The following is a 17,892-nucleotide window of genomic DNA, read 5'->3' as shown; positions in this document are numbered from 1 at the left end:
AAAGTGTGTATGTTTTTGATCTAATCTCCCCTTTCTTCTCATCCACAGTGTGCTGTTTTGTGGTCCACAAACGGTGCCATGAGTTTGTTACGTTCTCCTGTCCAGGGGCCGACAAGGGCCCCGACACAGATGTGAGTAAATGCTTGTATTTCTCTCTCTCTTCACACACACACACACACTTGCTCACACTGCCATCAGCACTGTTAAAGAGCTGTGTTTGTTAAGATCCATGTCTATTTAGCATTATAGTCGTCATGTATTTAAAAGTAAGTCATGCTGAGGAGAAAGAGTCCTCCTCTCTCTCTCTCTCTCTCTCTCTCTCTTATGTGTGTGTGTGTGTGTGTGGTCAGATTTGACCTGCTGGCCCATGCATGTCCCCTGAGTGCTGCTTACTCAGACATCTAACCACACAAGGCCAGTAATGTGCGGTTTCTTTTAACCCTTCATAACCTGGTGTTTAGGCAGAGACGTATGAGAGGATCACATGCTTGTTGTGGTTGTTTTAATGGGTCTTTAATTGCTGTAAGATTGGAAGTTCAGAATGAGTTTTTTTTGCGATATGTTCATTATGTTTACTTACATCAATATCAGTGATTTTTTGCATTATTTTTAGTGTCCATTTTTTCCCCTTAGATTGTTGCATAATTGAAAGGAATAATGAGCTTCTTGTTTCCCTGATGTCGATCCAAAACACAAAAGGAGAAATTCAGCAAAATGTTCACGCTGCCCTTTTCCATAGAGTGAACGCAGACCAGATGTCCAGATGCTCTCACGCTTTAAAAAAAGCTTTAAAAAATGCAATGAAATTATAATAAAAGTATTCTGAGGTCATATGTTGGCTTTGTGTAAGGAACAGACTAAAACATCTTCCCCTCCCTGCTGAAAAATCCAGCATAAACCAGCATGAATTCCATGCTGTTTAGTGCTGGTTAGTGCTGGTTTAGTGCTGGTTAGTGCTGGTTTAGTGCTGGTTTAGTGTTGTTTAGTGCTGGTTTAGTGCTGGTTAGTGCTGGTTTAGTGCTGGTTAGTGCTGGTTTAGTGCTGGTTTAGTGCTGGTTTAGTGTTGATTAGTGCTGGTTTAGTGCTGGTTTAGTGCTGGTTTAGTGTTGATTAGTGCTGGTTTAGTGCTGGTTTAGTGCTGGTTTAGTGTTGATTAGTGCTGGTTTAGTGCTGGTTTAGTGGTGGTTTAGTGTTGATTAGTGCTGGTTTAGTGCTGGTTTAGTGTTGATTAGTGCTGGTTTAGTGCTGGTTTAGTGCTGGTTTAGTGTTGATTAGTGCTGGTTTAGTGCTGGTTAGTGCTGGTTTAGTGCTGGTTTAGTGTTGATTAGTGCTGGTTTAGTGCTGGTTTAGTGCTGGTTAGTGCTGGTTTACGCTGGTTTATGCTGGTTAGTGCTAGTTTAGTGCTGGTTTATGCTGGTTAGTGCTAGTTTAATGCTGGTTTAGTGCTGGTTAGTGCTAGTTTAGTGCTGATTTATGCTGGTTAGTGGTGGTCCAGGCTTGTTTATGCTGGTTTAGTGCTAGTTTAGTGCTGGTTTATGCTGGTTAGTGCTAGTTTAGTGCCGGTTTATGTTGGTTAGTGCTGGTCCAGGCTTGTTTATGCTGGTTTAGTGCTGGTTAGTGCTAGTTTAGTGCTGGTTTATGCTGGTTAGTGCTGGTCCAGGCTGGTTTAGTGCTGGTTTAGTGCTGGTTTATGCTGGTTAGTGCTGGTCCAGGCTTGTTTATGCTGGTTTAGTGCTGGTTTATGCTAGTTAGTGCTGGTCCAGGGCAGGCTTGTTTATGCTGGTTTAGTGCTGGTTTATGCTGGTTAGTGCTGGTTCAGGCTTGTTTATGCTGGTTTAGTGCTGGTTTAGTGTTGGTTAGTGCTAGTTTAGTGCTGGTTAGTGCTGGTCCAGGCTTGTTTATGCTGGTTTAGTGCTGGTTTATGCTAGTTAGTGCTGGTCCAGGCTTGTTTATGCTGGTTAAGTGCTAGTTTAGTGCTGGTTTATGCTGGTTAGTGTTGTTTTAGTGCCGGTTTATGCTGGTTAGTACTTGTTTAGTGCTGGTTTATGCTGGTTAGTGCTGGTTTAGTGCTGGTATAGTGCTGCTCTGACTGGTGGACCAGCATAATCATGCTGTTCTCAAGCAAACTGGATTTGGTGAAGCTGGTCTTGCGGGGTTGAGTGTAAGTAGACCAGTTGTCTGTATGCAAGCAGGCTGTTTGGAGACAAGCATTGTTTTTGCTTGGATATTTCTATTTTTAACACATTAAGTATGTGAAGGATAAATAATATAAGATTAAAATATAGGATTTATTGAAATATATAATTATAACTTTGTAATTTCTTTTGTTCCCTCTGTTGACAGTAGAACTTTTTATTGTTTTAGTTACAATTATATTATTAACCAATGTCATCTGAAGTTTTAAACAAAGTAAAAATTCAAACCGGTGAAACGTTTCAAATGATCAAAGAGTTTGTCTCCTGTTTCAAAGGATCTACACACAAAGTGAAAACAAAAACATTTAGAGATATGAAAACAAAGAAAACAAAGAAAAATGCCAAATAGCAGTATAATCATAAGCAGTTTTTTCACTAACAGAGGTTATGAGAAGAGCTCTAGTAAAGAAAGAGCTATTGATAATAAAAGCTCTTTCTCAAAATGGAAAGTTGCTGTTTTCAAAGACTTTAATGGTCATTTGGGAACTCACATGTCAAAATCCAGCTGTCAGGCCCTGATTCCAAAAAGTGCACTTAGTAAAAGACGTCATTGCAGCAGGAGCATGAAGTATTGTAGTCAATAGTGATAGCATGCACTTTTAACAATTGCAGAAAGAGAATTAATTCAACCAAAGCCAAGTGCAAAATGCCCAACTAAAAGGCACATAATGAAACACTGAAACAGACTTCAGCTACCTTTAACACCTAAGCAAGGTTTGTTGTGGTCTTGATGGAATCATATCAGCACTCAAACGATGATGCTGATCTACCAGCACTACCGCTTTTCATACTGGGGACCAGCAAACCAGCATCCCATGCAATGCTGAGATTTTCAGCAGGACATTTAAAAAAAATATATCTAGAAGATTGGAAATCACTGTTCAGTTAATTGTATAAAAAACAGCAATCCGGGCATTCTGACAAACATATCTCAAATTACATACACTGACATCTAAATTAATTTATTGAAGTCAAAAAGATTATGTAATATCTCTGAATCAACCTAAATACATTAATTTATACCACCAAAACTACATTGTATGGGTTAAGTTAGAAATATTAGTTATAAAGTAACAAATTCCAGGTTACCACTTTTTGCAGGGTAGAATTAGCACGACTGAACTTTAATATTTGAGTTACCTAACCCTTAAATGGTATTTTGATGAATTTCCTTGTCCTGGTTTTTATGGGATAAATTTCCCCAAATGTATTGCGGTCACGGATGCGGTCAGGCTTATGCTGTTTTTCCCTTCGATCATGTTTCCTCGTTCTGCACTTGCTTTCCCAAACGTAGCAGTTCGAGTTTCATGTAAATTAGGGCGGGCATAAGCGTGACCATTGGTCCACTAGTTCTAGATTGACAGCTCCTCCTCTAGCCAATCAATGGAAGAGGGGAGTTGACATCATGGCTGCTGATGCAATGATAACAGTCAACTGGCACTCTTGTTATCAATGTTAACCTTTATGTTCAATGGTATCTTGTGTTAAAAAATATTGCTTATGGCTCATGATGCTAAAGCGCTCGCTTTAGTACTGTAAGTAAAACACCATGTTACATTATTTCTTTGAAAAATTAAGTTTGGAAAAAAACTGCCACTGGACATTGAGGAATGAAACAAGTGAATAATTTCCCTTTACCCGACTCGTTCAAATTATTTGAATAATCTTGAATAATAAAGTATTTTATAATCTTAATGTAAAATGTGATAAATCTTATAAAACCAACACCTTTGTTATCAATGCAATACTGTAGATGAAAGACAAAGCTACAAATCTGTTCACAGACAAACAATACATGACAAAATATAAAGACAATTTACAATAACGAGCAGTACACAATGGATGAGTACAATGAAACTCATACAGGTTTGGAACAACTTGAGTGTGATGTAAATTTTGTTTTTGGTGAACTATCACTGATTGGAGAACAACTAAACCCTCAACTGCAGCGTTTGGAAAAGCAAGCATACAATGTGGAAACAAGAAAACAGCATAAGCTTACAAAACATGATAATATGAGCAGAACATGTCAGAAAACAGAGTAATATAACCAAGGAAAACATGATTTTGTGTGAGATTCTGATCATTTTTGCATTAATGGTTCAGTTTTGTGCAATATAATTGTAAATGTGTGTAAAGTTTTGATTCATTCTTGTTATTTTTTAAATGTTTTTTTTCTGCTTATAATTTTTTGACCCCATGACCACATTATTTGCTATTCTGATAATTTTGCATGCGTTTTTTTTTTTTTTTTTTTACAATATATTTTTACATGTGTTTTTACAATTTTTGATTCACGCTTATTATTATTTTTATCCATGACTGCAATACTTGTGTCGGGAAATGAATCCCATAGCGCGCGTGTGTGTGTGTCTCTCTCTCTGTGTGTGTGTGTGTGTGAGTCAGAGGGTCAGGGCTGCTGATCTCATAAGCTCTTCTCCTCCTGGTGTGAGCATGTGCTCGACCGCAGGCTCCGTCACGACCCCGAAGCTCCGTCCATCTGATCTGATCACTGCTCATTTCACATCTCCTTTCTCTCTTGCCCTCACGCTTCATCTTTCTTTAGCTGATGTTCCTACCCTCAAGACTAAACTCATTTAAAGCTGCAGTGTGTCATTTCTGAAGAAGATGTGAGTTGCGTGTGTAAGAACCTGCCGGCTCTGCTTTGGTTGTTGTGGTTGCCAGGGTCTTCGGAGTGTTATTTTATTCCATTGTGTTGAATTTGTAAGTAAATACCAGGTATTACGCAGGAACTTGGTAGGCGTAATAACAATTTTCTTTTGTAAACTCACTTAGCCATGACCACTCTTGAAACTCGCACCTTACTCTTCTGTCCTCCTTTTTTTAATTGAACTTCTTTCACTATTAAAAATAAGCACTCTCTATGCAGATTGCTATGTGGTTGCTATGCTGCGGTTGCTAGGTAGATCAAAAAATGCTGCCCCCAACTCTACACTGTTAAACATTTTCGTGTAAAATTATTGTATTTTCCAGGTTTATAACTGCCGTACTTTCACAGTAATTTCACAGTAAGACTTCTCTTGTATTGAACGGCACTCTCATACTGTAAAATCTACAGTAATTTACTACAGTAATTTACTGCCCATTTTAGTCAGGTTTTTACAATTATGAATATGTTAGCCTTACTGTTATCTATAAGCTAGTGAGCTCCAACATAATGACAAAATGCACATTTAGAATATAAACATTCAAACTTAAAGTCTCATAGTTCCGCCAATATGGATCAATGATTTTGATGACATCACTCCTCAATTCAGCTCCTCATCCAATCAAATGCTTTCTAGAATCTGAAGCTCCGCCCCCTACAGTATAAATAGATGCTGCGTTAGCTACGGCAGATAGCTGCGGCTGAAATCAGTCTCTTGATCACACATTTACTATTTTCTACATGGTGAATGGCCCACAGTGCACTATATATAGTCCGTATGTAGCCCCGCCCCTTTTCAGCGCTGCCCTCGTTGTCTTTTGTCTTCCGGTCTGTATTTTCACAGCGATCTTACGTATTTATGAATGAACGGCTCGTTTTAAAATCTTCCCGGTCTACTGACATTTAAGACATCTGCTTTAAACATTACATTGCTCATGATAACTTCCGTAAGTAAATGCACTTCACCAGCTAATTACTCCTCGACGGCGATGCCACTGAAATGCACAGAGCGACCGCAAAAACGGAAGTTCAAAGACAATATTCTATAATATTATAATAGACAATATTCTGCGCGCTTGTGTATCTGGTGCATAAGGTGTATAGGGGATAGGGAACAAATCAGACCGTGTAAAAATGCTTTCCATTGGGGCGAATGAAGTCTGGTTTTACGTTTGTGTCACGTGAACCGCCGCGGCTCCGCTCCAGAGACACGGATCATGTGATCGAGTCGCCGCAGACCAGAAAATATAATCGAACCCATTTGAATTCTACACAGAATGCTTTATTTTAAAGCGATATAGAGGAGAACAGGAGGAGAAACGGTTAGAGATTAGGTGGAAACTGCGGCTTTAATGAGCTCAACAGCTATTGGCTATTTTAAAAAAGAGGAGGAGCTATTCAATATGTCCTGCCCTGTCTTTCTGTGGAAATAACATCAACACACTGAATAATGCTATGTGTTTAAAAAGCACTTCAGTGGGCCTTTAATAAAGCTCTAGATTGAGAGAGACTGTTGACAGGTATCGCACACCGGACACGTCCTTCTGTTCTCGCATTCGCAAGTTCAAGGCGGTAACATTGAATCTAATCGCCAGACAGGCAAAAGTTTACATAATCAACACATTATCTTATCGGCAGGGCATATCAGCATCATTTTTGACGATAATATCATGCATCCCTGTTACCATCCAAAAAATGTACACAGTATACTGTCACATCCATGTTCTTTCCCATTGCAAGTATATTTTGTGAACATTTACAATCATTTAGGCTAACAATACTTTGTAACAATATAACTTTGTGATTATGTACAGAAGCATCTGTCTGAGGTGGGCTTCAAACAAATCTACAGCGTTGTGCGTCACGATCAAATCAATGCGATTCTGTATTTCATATGCAGCTTTGATTTGTATATGTGGATTAAACTGGAACAAATGATCTGTCAAGTCCCCTGTGATTCCCAGTATCTTCCGTCTCTGAATGATATTGATATCTTCATTACTGGCCTCCACTGGGGCTGAGCGTGGAGTATCTCTCAAGCCTTTAGTCAGAACTGTTTATATCAAGCACTTTAAACACACACTCTTGGTTAAACTGCTTAAAATAATAAGATGCATCACATGATAAGTGATCATTCTTAATACAATTATGCTGTCTTTCTCTGAACCGCCTTGCTTCTGCTTATATTTGTTTTCTTCTAAAAGTCAGTTCATGCATAAACATGTAAACTACTGTTAGTAGCATATTGTGTCTGTGAAACTTTAGCCAAATTACAATATTGTAGCCAATCTCGTATAATAAGCACCAGAATGTTGATGATCCAAAAAGCACATGAAGCCATATTGACAGTAATCCATATGACACTTCCATTTACACCAAGTATGAACTCAACTCTCTCTTGAAAGTGTGTATAACAGATGGTTTCTAGTCACACACACCTATCGTTTGGCTTCAGAAGACATAGATTCATCCACTGGGAAGAATCCCTTTAAGGTCAATCTGATCCTGTATCTACATATAGGGATCAGAACCGCCTCTTATAAAAGTCTTAGTACAGCCTTTATGCTGAATCTCTACAAGACAAGTCGATTTCATTTGTAGCAGCTTTATAGAAATTCATTGTCAATAATATCTTTGACTAACTTTATAGTCGCATTTATTTATCAGATTAGAGCTCATATTAGAGTTGAGATATGCTACATAGTGTGTATGCTTGCCAGTTATATATAGCTTTACAGTACTATAGTTTACATTTTGTGATGATATAAACAATCACAGAGCCGATATTTACTATCTTAAACAATTTGGCAGTGAGCCACATGAACTCAGCAAAGAATTGCACACTTATACTTCTGATGAAAAATGTATAATAAACATTTTGAAACGAGACTCCCTGAAACAAAATCAAATCGCATACTGAGATGCCTAAAGATTCCCACTTGTGCTTGTTACTAGAAATGCAAACTATTTTAACTACCTCTAGGCTACTGTCCAAAACTTGTAGCATAAATCACAAGATAAAGTAGGCAAATAATCCTATAATCTTATTACAATCTGGAGTACTGCACTTGCTTCCCAGAGTGTCATTAAAGGTACAATATGTAAGATTTTTGTAAAATAAATCAAAAACCACTTGCACATTGTGATATATTTCATGCAGTTGTGTACTTACGTTATCCCAAAAGTTCCCAAGGATTTGTAAATCCAGAAAAATTCCCATTTTAAATAATGGCTGACGTAATATCCATATATATATATATGAAAGGGTGCACTAACCCTTTAACTCTGAAGTCTTGCTCTTTCTCAGTTACATGAACACACACACACATACACACTGACATATATATACTCCTCATTAGTGGCTGTTTCAATGGGCCGCTATACGTACGTAAGCCTCTAATGACTGAAATGTCATTTTCGAGTGAACTAACCCTTTAACTCTGAAGTCTTGCTCTTTCTCAGTTACATGATTTTCCTCCTCACTGAGGGAGAGCGCTCTAATTGACATGACAAAAGAAAGATGTGATTTACACACAGAAGTACAGTTTCACCTCGCTGCTCACATACAGACTCACATATCTCTGGCCTCTCAATTTAAAGAAGATTTTACGCAGATCTAAGACCAGCTTCATTTATTCAGCTCTCATATAGTCCACTTAGCTCACAGTCTGATGGATCCGCACACATAGCTAACCGGAAAGCGTTTGTTTCATCTAGCAAGCTCAAATCCGATTGGCTGACTTTATACAACTTCAAAGACATGTTTGCATATATTTCACTTTGTTATAGTAGATGTTTTACCAGTGCCTCGTTGTTCTTTTGGAGGACTCGTGGAGTTGTGTGTTCCTCATTAAGGGTGTGGATGATTTGTGGGAGGACAGTGTGTGCTTTCAGTTCTCTTGGTCTCATCATGTATAAAGCCTGTAGCGTTAACTTCAGTCTAAAGGTCAAACTAATGCATTATCTCGGCTGGCTGAATAACCGCTGACCCCAGTGTGTTGTTCAACATGTAGACAAATATCAGCGAAAATCACTAGCCACTCCAGCTTAGTGCCTTTAGGAATAACATCTTCCCTTGTTCATGTAAACACAGTGACGCTACAACTCTCTCCTGATGTTTTCTGAGGAGATGTAGCATGTGGCAAGTCAAATCCACATCTCATTTCTGTCATCAACAAAAATATAAACCCCAGACAGCATCAAAGTGTCGGCACAGATCCGGCACACATTGAATTCACATGTACCGGATGTGGCCCGGATCTGGGCCGACACTATGTTGCTGTCTGGGAGACTGACTTAAAGGGGTCCTATAATGTCTCTGATGTCCCCAGAGTGTGTATGTGAAGTTTTAGCTCAAAATACCCCACAGATATTTTTATATAGCATGTTAAAGTTGTCACTTTTTGAGGGTGAGCAAAAATGCACCGTTTTTGTGTCTGTCCCTTTAAATGCAAATGAGCTGCTGCTCCCGGCACAGGGGGCGGAGCTTCAACAGCTTTTGTCCTTTTACCTCACACACACACATGCACTGAAAACTTCAAAAACTTTTAGCCTTTTATGTTCAAACCGGAGTCAGACAATGATGGAGAGACTCAAGAAGAAGTGACAACATGTAGACAACAGGACATTTCTGAATGGTTAGTTGATGAATTTATGTAGCTTATGTGTAGCATAAGCATTAGCATATTCTGTCTTGATAATCTATAAATCGTGTTCCCGGGGGCGGGGTTTATGTAAATTCTAGGGTTAGTGATGCCACTAACCCGGGAGGAATGTGGTGTAGTCTCTACCAGCCGTTTGTTGTAGTCCTTAAAAAGCAATTTCTGTAAAAGCAAATATCTCCCTTTGCTCTGAACTTTGAGCGTTGTAACTTTGCAGATGTGGTTTATGCTCAAACAGCAACATTACACACTAACTAAAGTTAGAAAAGTGAAATCATATTCAACCACCCCTTTAAAACAACGTTTTACAAATAATAAGTTAGCATGAGGCAAGTAAGCTGATCATATCTGCTATCTAATGTTTGAAGAGTCTTTATTTCTGCTTCTGTAACTTTATGGACTAAACCAGATTCTAAACCAGAATGTGAATGTCAACTTTTTATGAGGTTAATGCTCGTTTGAAAATAGCGTACCACCTACACTAAACACGACCCTAAACATAACTAATAATGTTAACAAAAGCAAACGTGAGATAAAAAAATAAATAATCTGAGGCAACCATGCCATTTTAGCTCTTTTATCGACTCGTCCTCAATCTCTCCACATCGCAAGTGTAATGTTGTACCAGGGGAGCTACTGAGAAAGTTTACTATGTCAGAAAAAACACACATATGGAGCTGGTTATGTGATGCAAATGTCAATTATGCACTATGGTAAAAAGTGTTTAAGGTCATAACATATACCCGGACAGCAACATAGTGTCGGTCCAGATCCGGCCCACATCTGGGCTGTGTGGAATCCGTGTGCACCAGATGTGGGCCGGATCTGGGTGGTATTGTGCAAGGAACTGTGTTTGTATGAATCAGTAATCTGCCTCTGTAATGATAATTTGTTTGAAAATGAATAAAATTGGTATTTTACGGACTCTAGTGTTCATTTCAGCTGAAAAATGCTGTGAATTGTATGTATAGGAGCGTTTTTGCACAAATGTAGGTAGAAGCACGTTTTTTTTTTTGTTATTATGGACTGTATCACACTTTGTAATGAAATTCAGACATATAGGGCCCTATTTTAACGATCTGAAACGCAAGTATCAAGCGCGAAACGCAAGTAACTTTGTGGGCGGGTCTTGGGCGCTGTTGCTATTATACCGGCGGGATAAATGACTCTTGCACCCGACGCAAATCTAAAATGTGTTGATCTGAAGTAGCTTCATTATTCATAGGTGTGGTTTGGGCGTAACGTGAAATAAACCAATCAGAGCGTCATCTCACATTCCCTTTAAGAGCAGGTGTGCTTGTTCCATGGCGGTTTGCTATTATAACGGCAGATTTGCCAGACGCACGCCAGGAGCGGTTCATAGCCGAGGAGACCGACGTTCTCGTCACGGCCGTAAAACACAGAGAAGTGACACTGGGGATGGAGAAACACACCCAAATTAGCTTTAAACCGGCGTATAATAATTTGGATAAATGTGTAAGCTAGATTTATGACTATTTTTTCACATCTTCATGGACACAACAATGATTTCCCTCGTGTGGAATATTTTTCCTTGTAATAATGTATGGTTTTCTAAAAATGAGAACTGCTGCGTCTGTGTAGATGAGAAAAGCAAAGTGTATGCGCGTTGTGCACACGCTTCATTGATTATGGCCAAGCATGCGCTCTTAAAATAGCATATGAATAACATGCGCAACGCGCCACTGACTTTAGACTAGGTTTCTCCTGGTCTGTGGCGGAATTATTTTCTGAAACTGCAAAATAGCACCAGGGAACGTTTGCGCCGGAACACGCCTCCTCTTTTCGCTGAACCGCCCCGGGGAGCGCAAGTTCATTCCCTAATTTACAGATGTGCGTCTGTGGAGGGAAAAGTCCGCTGTGCGCGGGTGCAAAATAGGAATGATACATGCGTCGGTGTACAAAGTCAATTGTGCTGGGTGCAAGATAGGGCCCTTTAAGTGTGACGTCAGTGGATTTTTGGATTAGATGGTGAAGATTAACAATGACTACGTTTACATGCAGCCAATAACCCGTTCAAAACCGGGATATTAGCAATAACCCGGTCGCGCACGGCCATGTAAACACCGGCAAAAACCCGGATATGCTCATATCCCGGTTTTTAAAAACCCGGATATTACCCCTGGGGTACCCCTTTTCTAACCCGAATAGTTGGTCATGTAAACGCGTATCGGCATATCCCCCTCAAAAGGAACATTGATTTGTGTTCTGCGCATGTTCTATTCGCAAGGAATCTTGGTCTTTTGATTAGAGACGGCGCATACAAAAACCCGCGTGCAGTATACCGGAAGTACACAATAAGTAGACAGAGGTTAACATGGCGAGACGCAGCACAGCAACACACTTTTGGAGCGAGAAGGAAAGCGCAAACAAAGGCGATCGCTATCTGCCCCCAACTATTCATTATCCGGGTGCTGCTGCTGTTGTTGTTGTCTTTGGATACAGGAAGAAGAATTGGAAATGACGCATATTGCATCTTAAGGTTGTCCGTACGTCCTGACGCTAACCGTGCGTCACCGTTTACATCGGGATATTCCCAACTGATTACAAATTCCATACAGGAGTAACTCTCTCTGCTCACGCATGTAAACGGGTTATTCCGAATGTTTCAGAAACTCGAATAGTGACCTTAACCCGACCATAACCCGGATATTGGCTGCATGTAAACGTAGTCAATGTTAATCAATAAACAACATAAACAATGTTCTGTATGCAACTCTCTGGCTTAGTTGAAAGGTTATCAACCCGTGTGTTGCCTGTGTCTAGTGCTGGAGGTTTCGGTCTCAGCATCCTCACACAGACGGATGGAGGTCGATTGAGTTTTCCTCATCATCAAGGCCACCCTCCACTCTCTGAGTGCTATCTCAGACTCACAGCTCATTGACATCATCAGAAACACACTGATGACCAAATCTGCTGAGAGTCCAACAGACCTGTCGATTCCTTATGTTTGACTTCACAGATCCAGCAACATGAGTTCAGAAATCCACTATTGTTAAGACACATGGTAAATGCACTGTATCATCAATCTTTTTCAAGCGTTTATGAAGCAACATCAAATACTGTACTGACAGGCACACAAACAAAGCAAATTGTAGCTTATGTTCCAGATTTATGACCATTACCTGTTGAATGTTAATGTGGTCACGCTCCCTCATTTACATTTCACTACAGAGTTTACAATAGCACTCCAAATCTCTTTTTTTATTCTCTTACACAACAGAAAATAATGTACAATTGCTAAATTAGTAGCTCTGATGCATCATTGATTTTTCTAAACATAACAGCTTTAGCACTGCTCTTTTCCTGCTATTTCCTTTAGGAAATGCACATCTATCTAGTGCACTGCCGGCTGTTCCTGTTTATATTGGAGTACATTATTGCAATAGAAGATAAATAAATGATTCGTTCTGGAATGAAGTAAAGCTGGATTTTGTAGCGAGAGGTTTGCGTTGTGTTGTGTTGTGGGAATAGTGTGTTTGGAGGTGTTTTAGAGGGGGAGGTGAAGCTCAGAGGAGTTACATAAACAGAAGTGCCACCCTCACACTGCAACGACAATAACGTGATCTGTGTGTGTTCAGTGTACGGCAGATCCTGCTGTGCTGTACTGGATTGTGGACGCATTTACGTTACATGCTTCAAGTGACCCAATTCCCTTTTTTTTTTTGGTCCTCATTCATAAATGGAAATAAATCTGATATGATTCAGATACTGGCATGTAAGCGGGCAGAACGGATATTCCCATGTCACAAAGTGAGTCGTACGTCATTGAAAAAGTGGCGGTGGCGAATGACGTCAACACCCACCGCGATCACATGACTCAGTGCGTCTACCTTGGGTTGTTTCGCCAAGTCCATGGTGTATCGGATATGGGTCGCTTTTAAAAGAAGATGTAAGCTGGTTGTCAAAAAAATATAGTCAACTAATCAGAATTTGGCATCAGGATGTGTAGTGTAAATGTGTCCAAAATGCCACCACTAAGTATATGAAATAATATCTTAAAAATCATACTATGTGATGTTGTTTGAACTGTAAAAATGCCTGAATTGGGAGGTTTAGTGGAGAGAATATACAGTTTGTACAGTTTAAAAATCATTGTCTATGAAAAGTTCCCATAAAACATGAAAACACAACGTGTGTGTGTGTGTAAGAAGCTTCCCAGCTTAAAGCGTCTGTCCGTAGTTAGGAATCCTAACAACCATTAAAGCGTAACTCTCGCCAAAATGCAACCTGGGGTCTTTTTGTTAATCTACCCGAGGCAAACTTTCGTTTAAAAGCATAATTACAATGGAAACGCCACTTTTAAGTTTGACCGTATTTTCATTTTCGGTCAAATTGCCATTTGAATGGGAGTGAATGGGGCACGACTATGATAGCATCAAAATGGCTATTTTTAAAACACTAATGCGGCTCGACACAACATGAAACTGTGCTGGAAGTGTCACCAGGGGCTCTACACATGAACTCCAGCATTGAGAACAGTGTGTGTGTACACAGAGTTTACTAAAAATAAAGATTTTGAACAACTCACTGAAGCTGTGTCGCCGCCATTTTGACAGTCAAAAATAGTCTATCTCCGAATGCAACGAAACAGGGAGGAGAGTAAAGATGGGAAGCTCCTAAAGCTTAGTTCCACATAAATTCACGGATAATTTGTTGTTTTGTCGTTTGTGAAAATCAATATTGACCTTGTATTTGAAAAAGGATCCTCATATAAGAAACAATACTAAAATACAGAGTCAGTTCATTCACATTCGGAGATCGACTAGTTTTGACTGTCAAAATGGCGGCGGACACAGCTTCAGTGAGTTGTTCAAAATCTTTCTTTTTAGTAAACTCTGTGTACACAAACACTGTTCTCAATGCTGGAGTTCATGTGTAGAGCCCCTGGTGACACTTCCAGCACAGTTTCATGTTGTGTCGAGCCGCATTAGTGTTTTAAAAATAGAGATTTTTGATGCTATCATAGTCGTTCCCCATTCACTCCCATTCACAAGGCAATTTGACCGAAAATGAAAATACGGTCAAAGTTAAAAGTGGCGTTTCCATCCTAATTATGCTTTTAAACGAAAGTTTGCCTCGGGTAGATTCACATTAAAAGACCCTAGGTTGCATTTTGGCGAGAGTTACGCTTTAATCCACTGATTCAACAGAACATAAATATACAGTAACATCCACGATTACTGTAGTTCATCCCAAAAATCATTTTTGTCATCAAAACAGACAATGTTTAAAATATAAGTAACTTAATATTAACTTGTTTAATCAACTGTTGTATGAAAACAATATCGCATTTGCAATTGTGTTGATATCCTTTAAACCTCTTACTGTGAAAATGAGTAAAGTTGCTGTTTGTAAATTTCTCCTTAAAATGCGTCTGTTCACTATGAATATTTATAAAATAGAGGTAGCATTTTATTTTTGTGCGCAAAAACTGTTTGCACATGAGTATGTTGTAGTATCCCATACACAAAAGAAATATATTTTCTGGATATGTTTTGGGATATATGCACATATTTGAAATTGGCCCAATAAATATATTTCATACTTATATTTCATATATTTTTGTTATATTTCAGAATATATTTCAATGTATTTTTTCCGGTACGGGTCCCCAAAAGTGTCAAAAATATATGTGGCATATATTCCAAATACATTGAAATATATTCTGAAATATAACAAAAATATATGAAATATAAGTATGAAATATATTTATTGGGCCAATTTCAAATATTTGCATATATTCCAAAACATATCCAGAAAATATATTTCAAATACAATTCTATTGTGTATGGGATATTTTCAGTGAGCTGAATAGAGGAGACACACACACACACTGTCTGTTTTTGAACACAGAGCTCAGCATGTGTGAAACACAACACTTCTCATGCCTGGATGCTGGAGGAATCTCCGCTCCCGATCCTGAGATTCGCGAGCTCTCCCGAGGCCGCGGAGAAACACACTTACATCTAGAAATCTCTGACGTGTTCCTTCCTGTTCGGCCACATTTGCTAATAAGTGTGAGCTCTGAAATAATACACACGTTCCCTCAGGGTCACGAGAAAAGATCACTAACAAATCGAGGACTGCGGTATTACCGTGTTTTTATAGACCAAAACTCACTTTCTGCGGGACGTGTTGTAATATGAGGTTCATATACAGTAAAAGTCCTTTAAATGAGTGTATTCACAGGCATTAGTCAATAACCACTGGTGATTTAAAATAGAGCACATTTAACAATCATTCCTGTTTTGAATTATTAATGTTATTAGAGCATGTGCTTATATCATTAGTCAAGCTAAAGAAAGCAACAGTGAGGATGTTAAGAACAACCTGCTCAGGGATGGAGAAAAGCTAATTAAAACCACTCTAATGGCGTATGACTTTCATACATGATTACAGTCAGTCAGTGCAAGCGCTGTGTGTCTCGTCAGTTACTGTAATTATCAAGCTGCGCGTCGATTAGTCAATTACTCCACCTCTAAACACTGCTGTAGTGTATGAACAGGTTTAGTGTGTTGTGGTTCACTTGTTTGTCATGTCTTCCTGTCTGTTGGTGTCCCATGTGAAAGAGAAGTATACAATTTATTCCCAGTTTGATGTATTACGTATTATTTCCATAACAAGTGGCGTTGTATAATGGATATAGTATGTCCATCTGTTAACATCTGCGTGTGAATCCGCTCCATGTGAATCCACGAGCTTCATGTCATATTGAATGAATTCCCCAAGACTTAATCATCCTGAACTTAAAATAAAAGAGAGCAAAGGACTGGTATGTGTCCCGTGTTTTAATCAGACACGCCATCACGTTTCTGCAACTCCAACGAACTTTGGATATATTTAACATCTGATATCCAACAGTATGCTTTAAAATTGAAATGAATGCACTGGGATTAAATTGTATGCATAAAGCAAGCAAATATTCAGCATTGCTGGTCACGAGCATAAGGTATGTTTCTCACGCTGGGACCAGCTTGGGATGCTGGTGGACCAGCATATGTTGTCTTTTGTGTGCTGGTATAATCCCAGCAAAACTTGCTTATGTCAGGATTCTTGAATAAAGAGACCTTTATAGTTAAATAAAAAGACAATTTTCATAAAATACAAAGAAATCGTATGCAACGTGTTGCAGATCTAAATGTAATTTTTATTTTAACATTTCAGTTTAATTTCGGCAACTGTAATACTTTTGGTTAAATGTGCAGGAGCATACAGACCCTTTCCAAAAAATTTGAATATCATGGAAAAGTTTATTTATTTCCATAATTCCATTCAAAACGTTAAACTTCCATAGATTATAGATTCAGGGCCCACAACTTAAACGATTTCAAGTATTTAGTTGTTTATTTGAACATAATATGGGTTTCCAGCTCATAAAACCCACGAAAACAGGATTTCAAAAAATCACACAGTAATTACACAGTGATACCATGGTCACTGAACCAGGTTTTGGTTCTTTTGGCAGTGTGCAAATCCTGCTGGAAAATGAAGTCAGCATCTCCATAAAGCTTGTCTGCTGAAGGAAGCATGAAGTGCTCTGAACATGTCCTGGTAGACGGCTGCGTTGAGTGGACAGCACAGTGGACCAACACCAGCCGATGACCAACACAGACTGTGGAAACTTCACACTGGACTTCAAGCATCTTGGATTGTGTGCCTCTCCATTCTTCCTCCAGACTCTGGGATCTTGGTTTCCAAATGAGATGCAAAATTTGCTCTCATCAGAAAAGAGGACTTTGGTCCACTGTGCTTTATTAAATCCAGAGTCAACGCAGCCGTCTACCAGGACATTTCCAGAGCACTTCATGCTTCCTTCATTTCCCAGCAGGATTTGCACCTGCCCACACTGCCAAAATAACCCAAACCTGGTTCAATGACCATGGTATCACTGTAATTACTGTGTGATTTCATTTAATATTCTAATTTTTTGAAATCCTGTTTTCGTGGGTTTTATGAGCTGGAAGCCCAAATTATGTACAAATAAACAACTAAATACTTGAAATCGTTTAAGTTGTGGGCCCTGAATCTATAATCTATGGAAGTTTAACGTTTTGAATGGAATTATGGAAATAAATAAACTTTTCCATGATATTCACATTTTTTGGAAAGGGTCTGTATTTTGCATCTTGAATTTTGGGGGGGGCACTATTGTTCATTTTGGTGGTATTTTTGCCCCAATTCCCCCATTAATATCTGATCCTGGTTTGTACTTTCTTACTTTTTACACCACTGCAGATTGCATGTGTCAATTATACATTCCCACAATCTCATGCACACACTATAATGACATTTCATTTCCTTACATTTGCAAAGAGCAAGAAAAAAAGAAAGAAAAATACAGATAAGA

The 17,892-nt window shown here is 39.0% G+C and overlaps 1 protein-coding gene across 2 annotated transcripts in view; it reads left to right on the top strand.

The window, feature by feature from the left end:
- prkcab (protein kinase C, alpha, b) overlaps window positions 1-17,892 on the top strand; it is a 214,381-nt gene that overhangs the window by 72,833 nt on the left and 123,656 nt on the right. For both annotated transcript variants that reach the window (XM_084417060.1, XM_084417059.1), the window contains exon 3: window positions 49-131. In XM_084417060.1, coding sequence (XP_084273186.1) covers window positions 49-131 — 83 coding nt within the window. The remainder of the gene's footprint in view (window positions 1-48; window positions 132-17,892) is intronic.

Source organism: Rutilus rutilus (assembly GCF_951802725.1).
Source record: "Rutilus rutilus genome assembly, chromosome: 1".
Taxonomy (NCBI): domain Eukaryota; kingdom Metazoa; phylum Chordata; class Actinopteri; order Cypriniformes; family Leuciscidae; genus Rutilus; species Rutilus rutilus.
The sequence above is the reverse complement of the archived record's forward strand: the minus strand, read 5'-3'. Positions and strand labels throughout refer to the sequence as shown.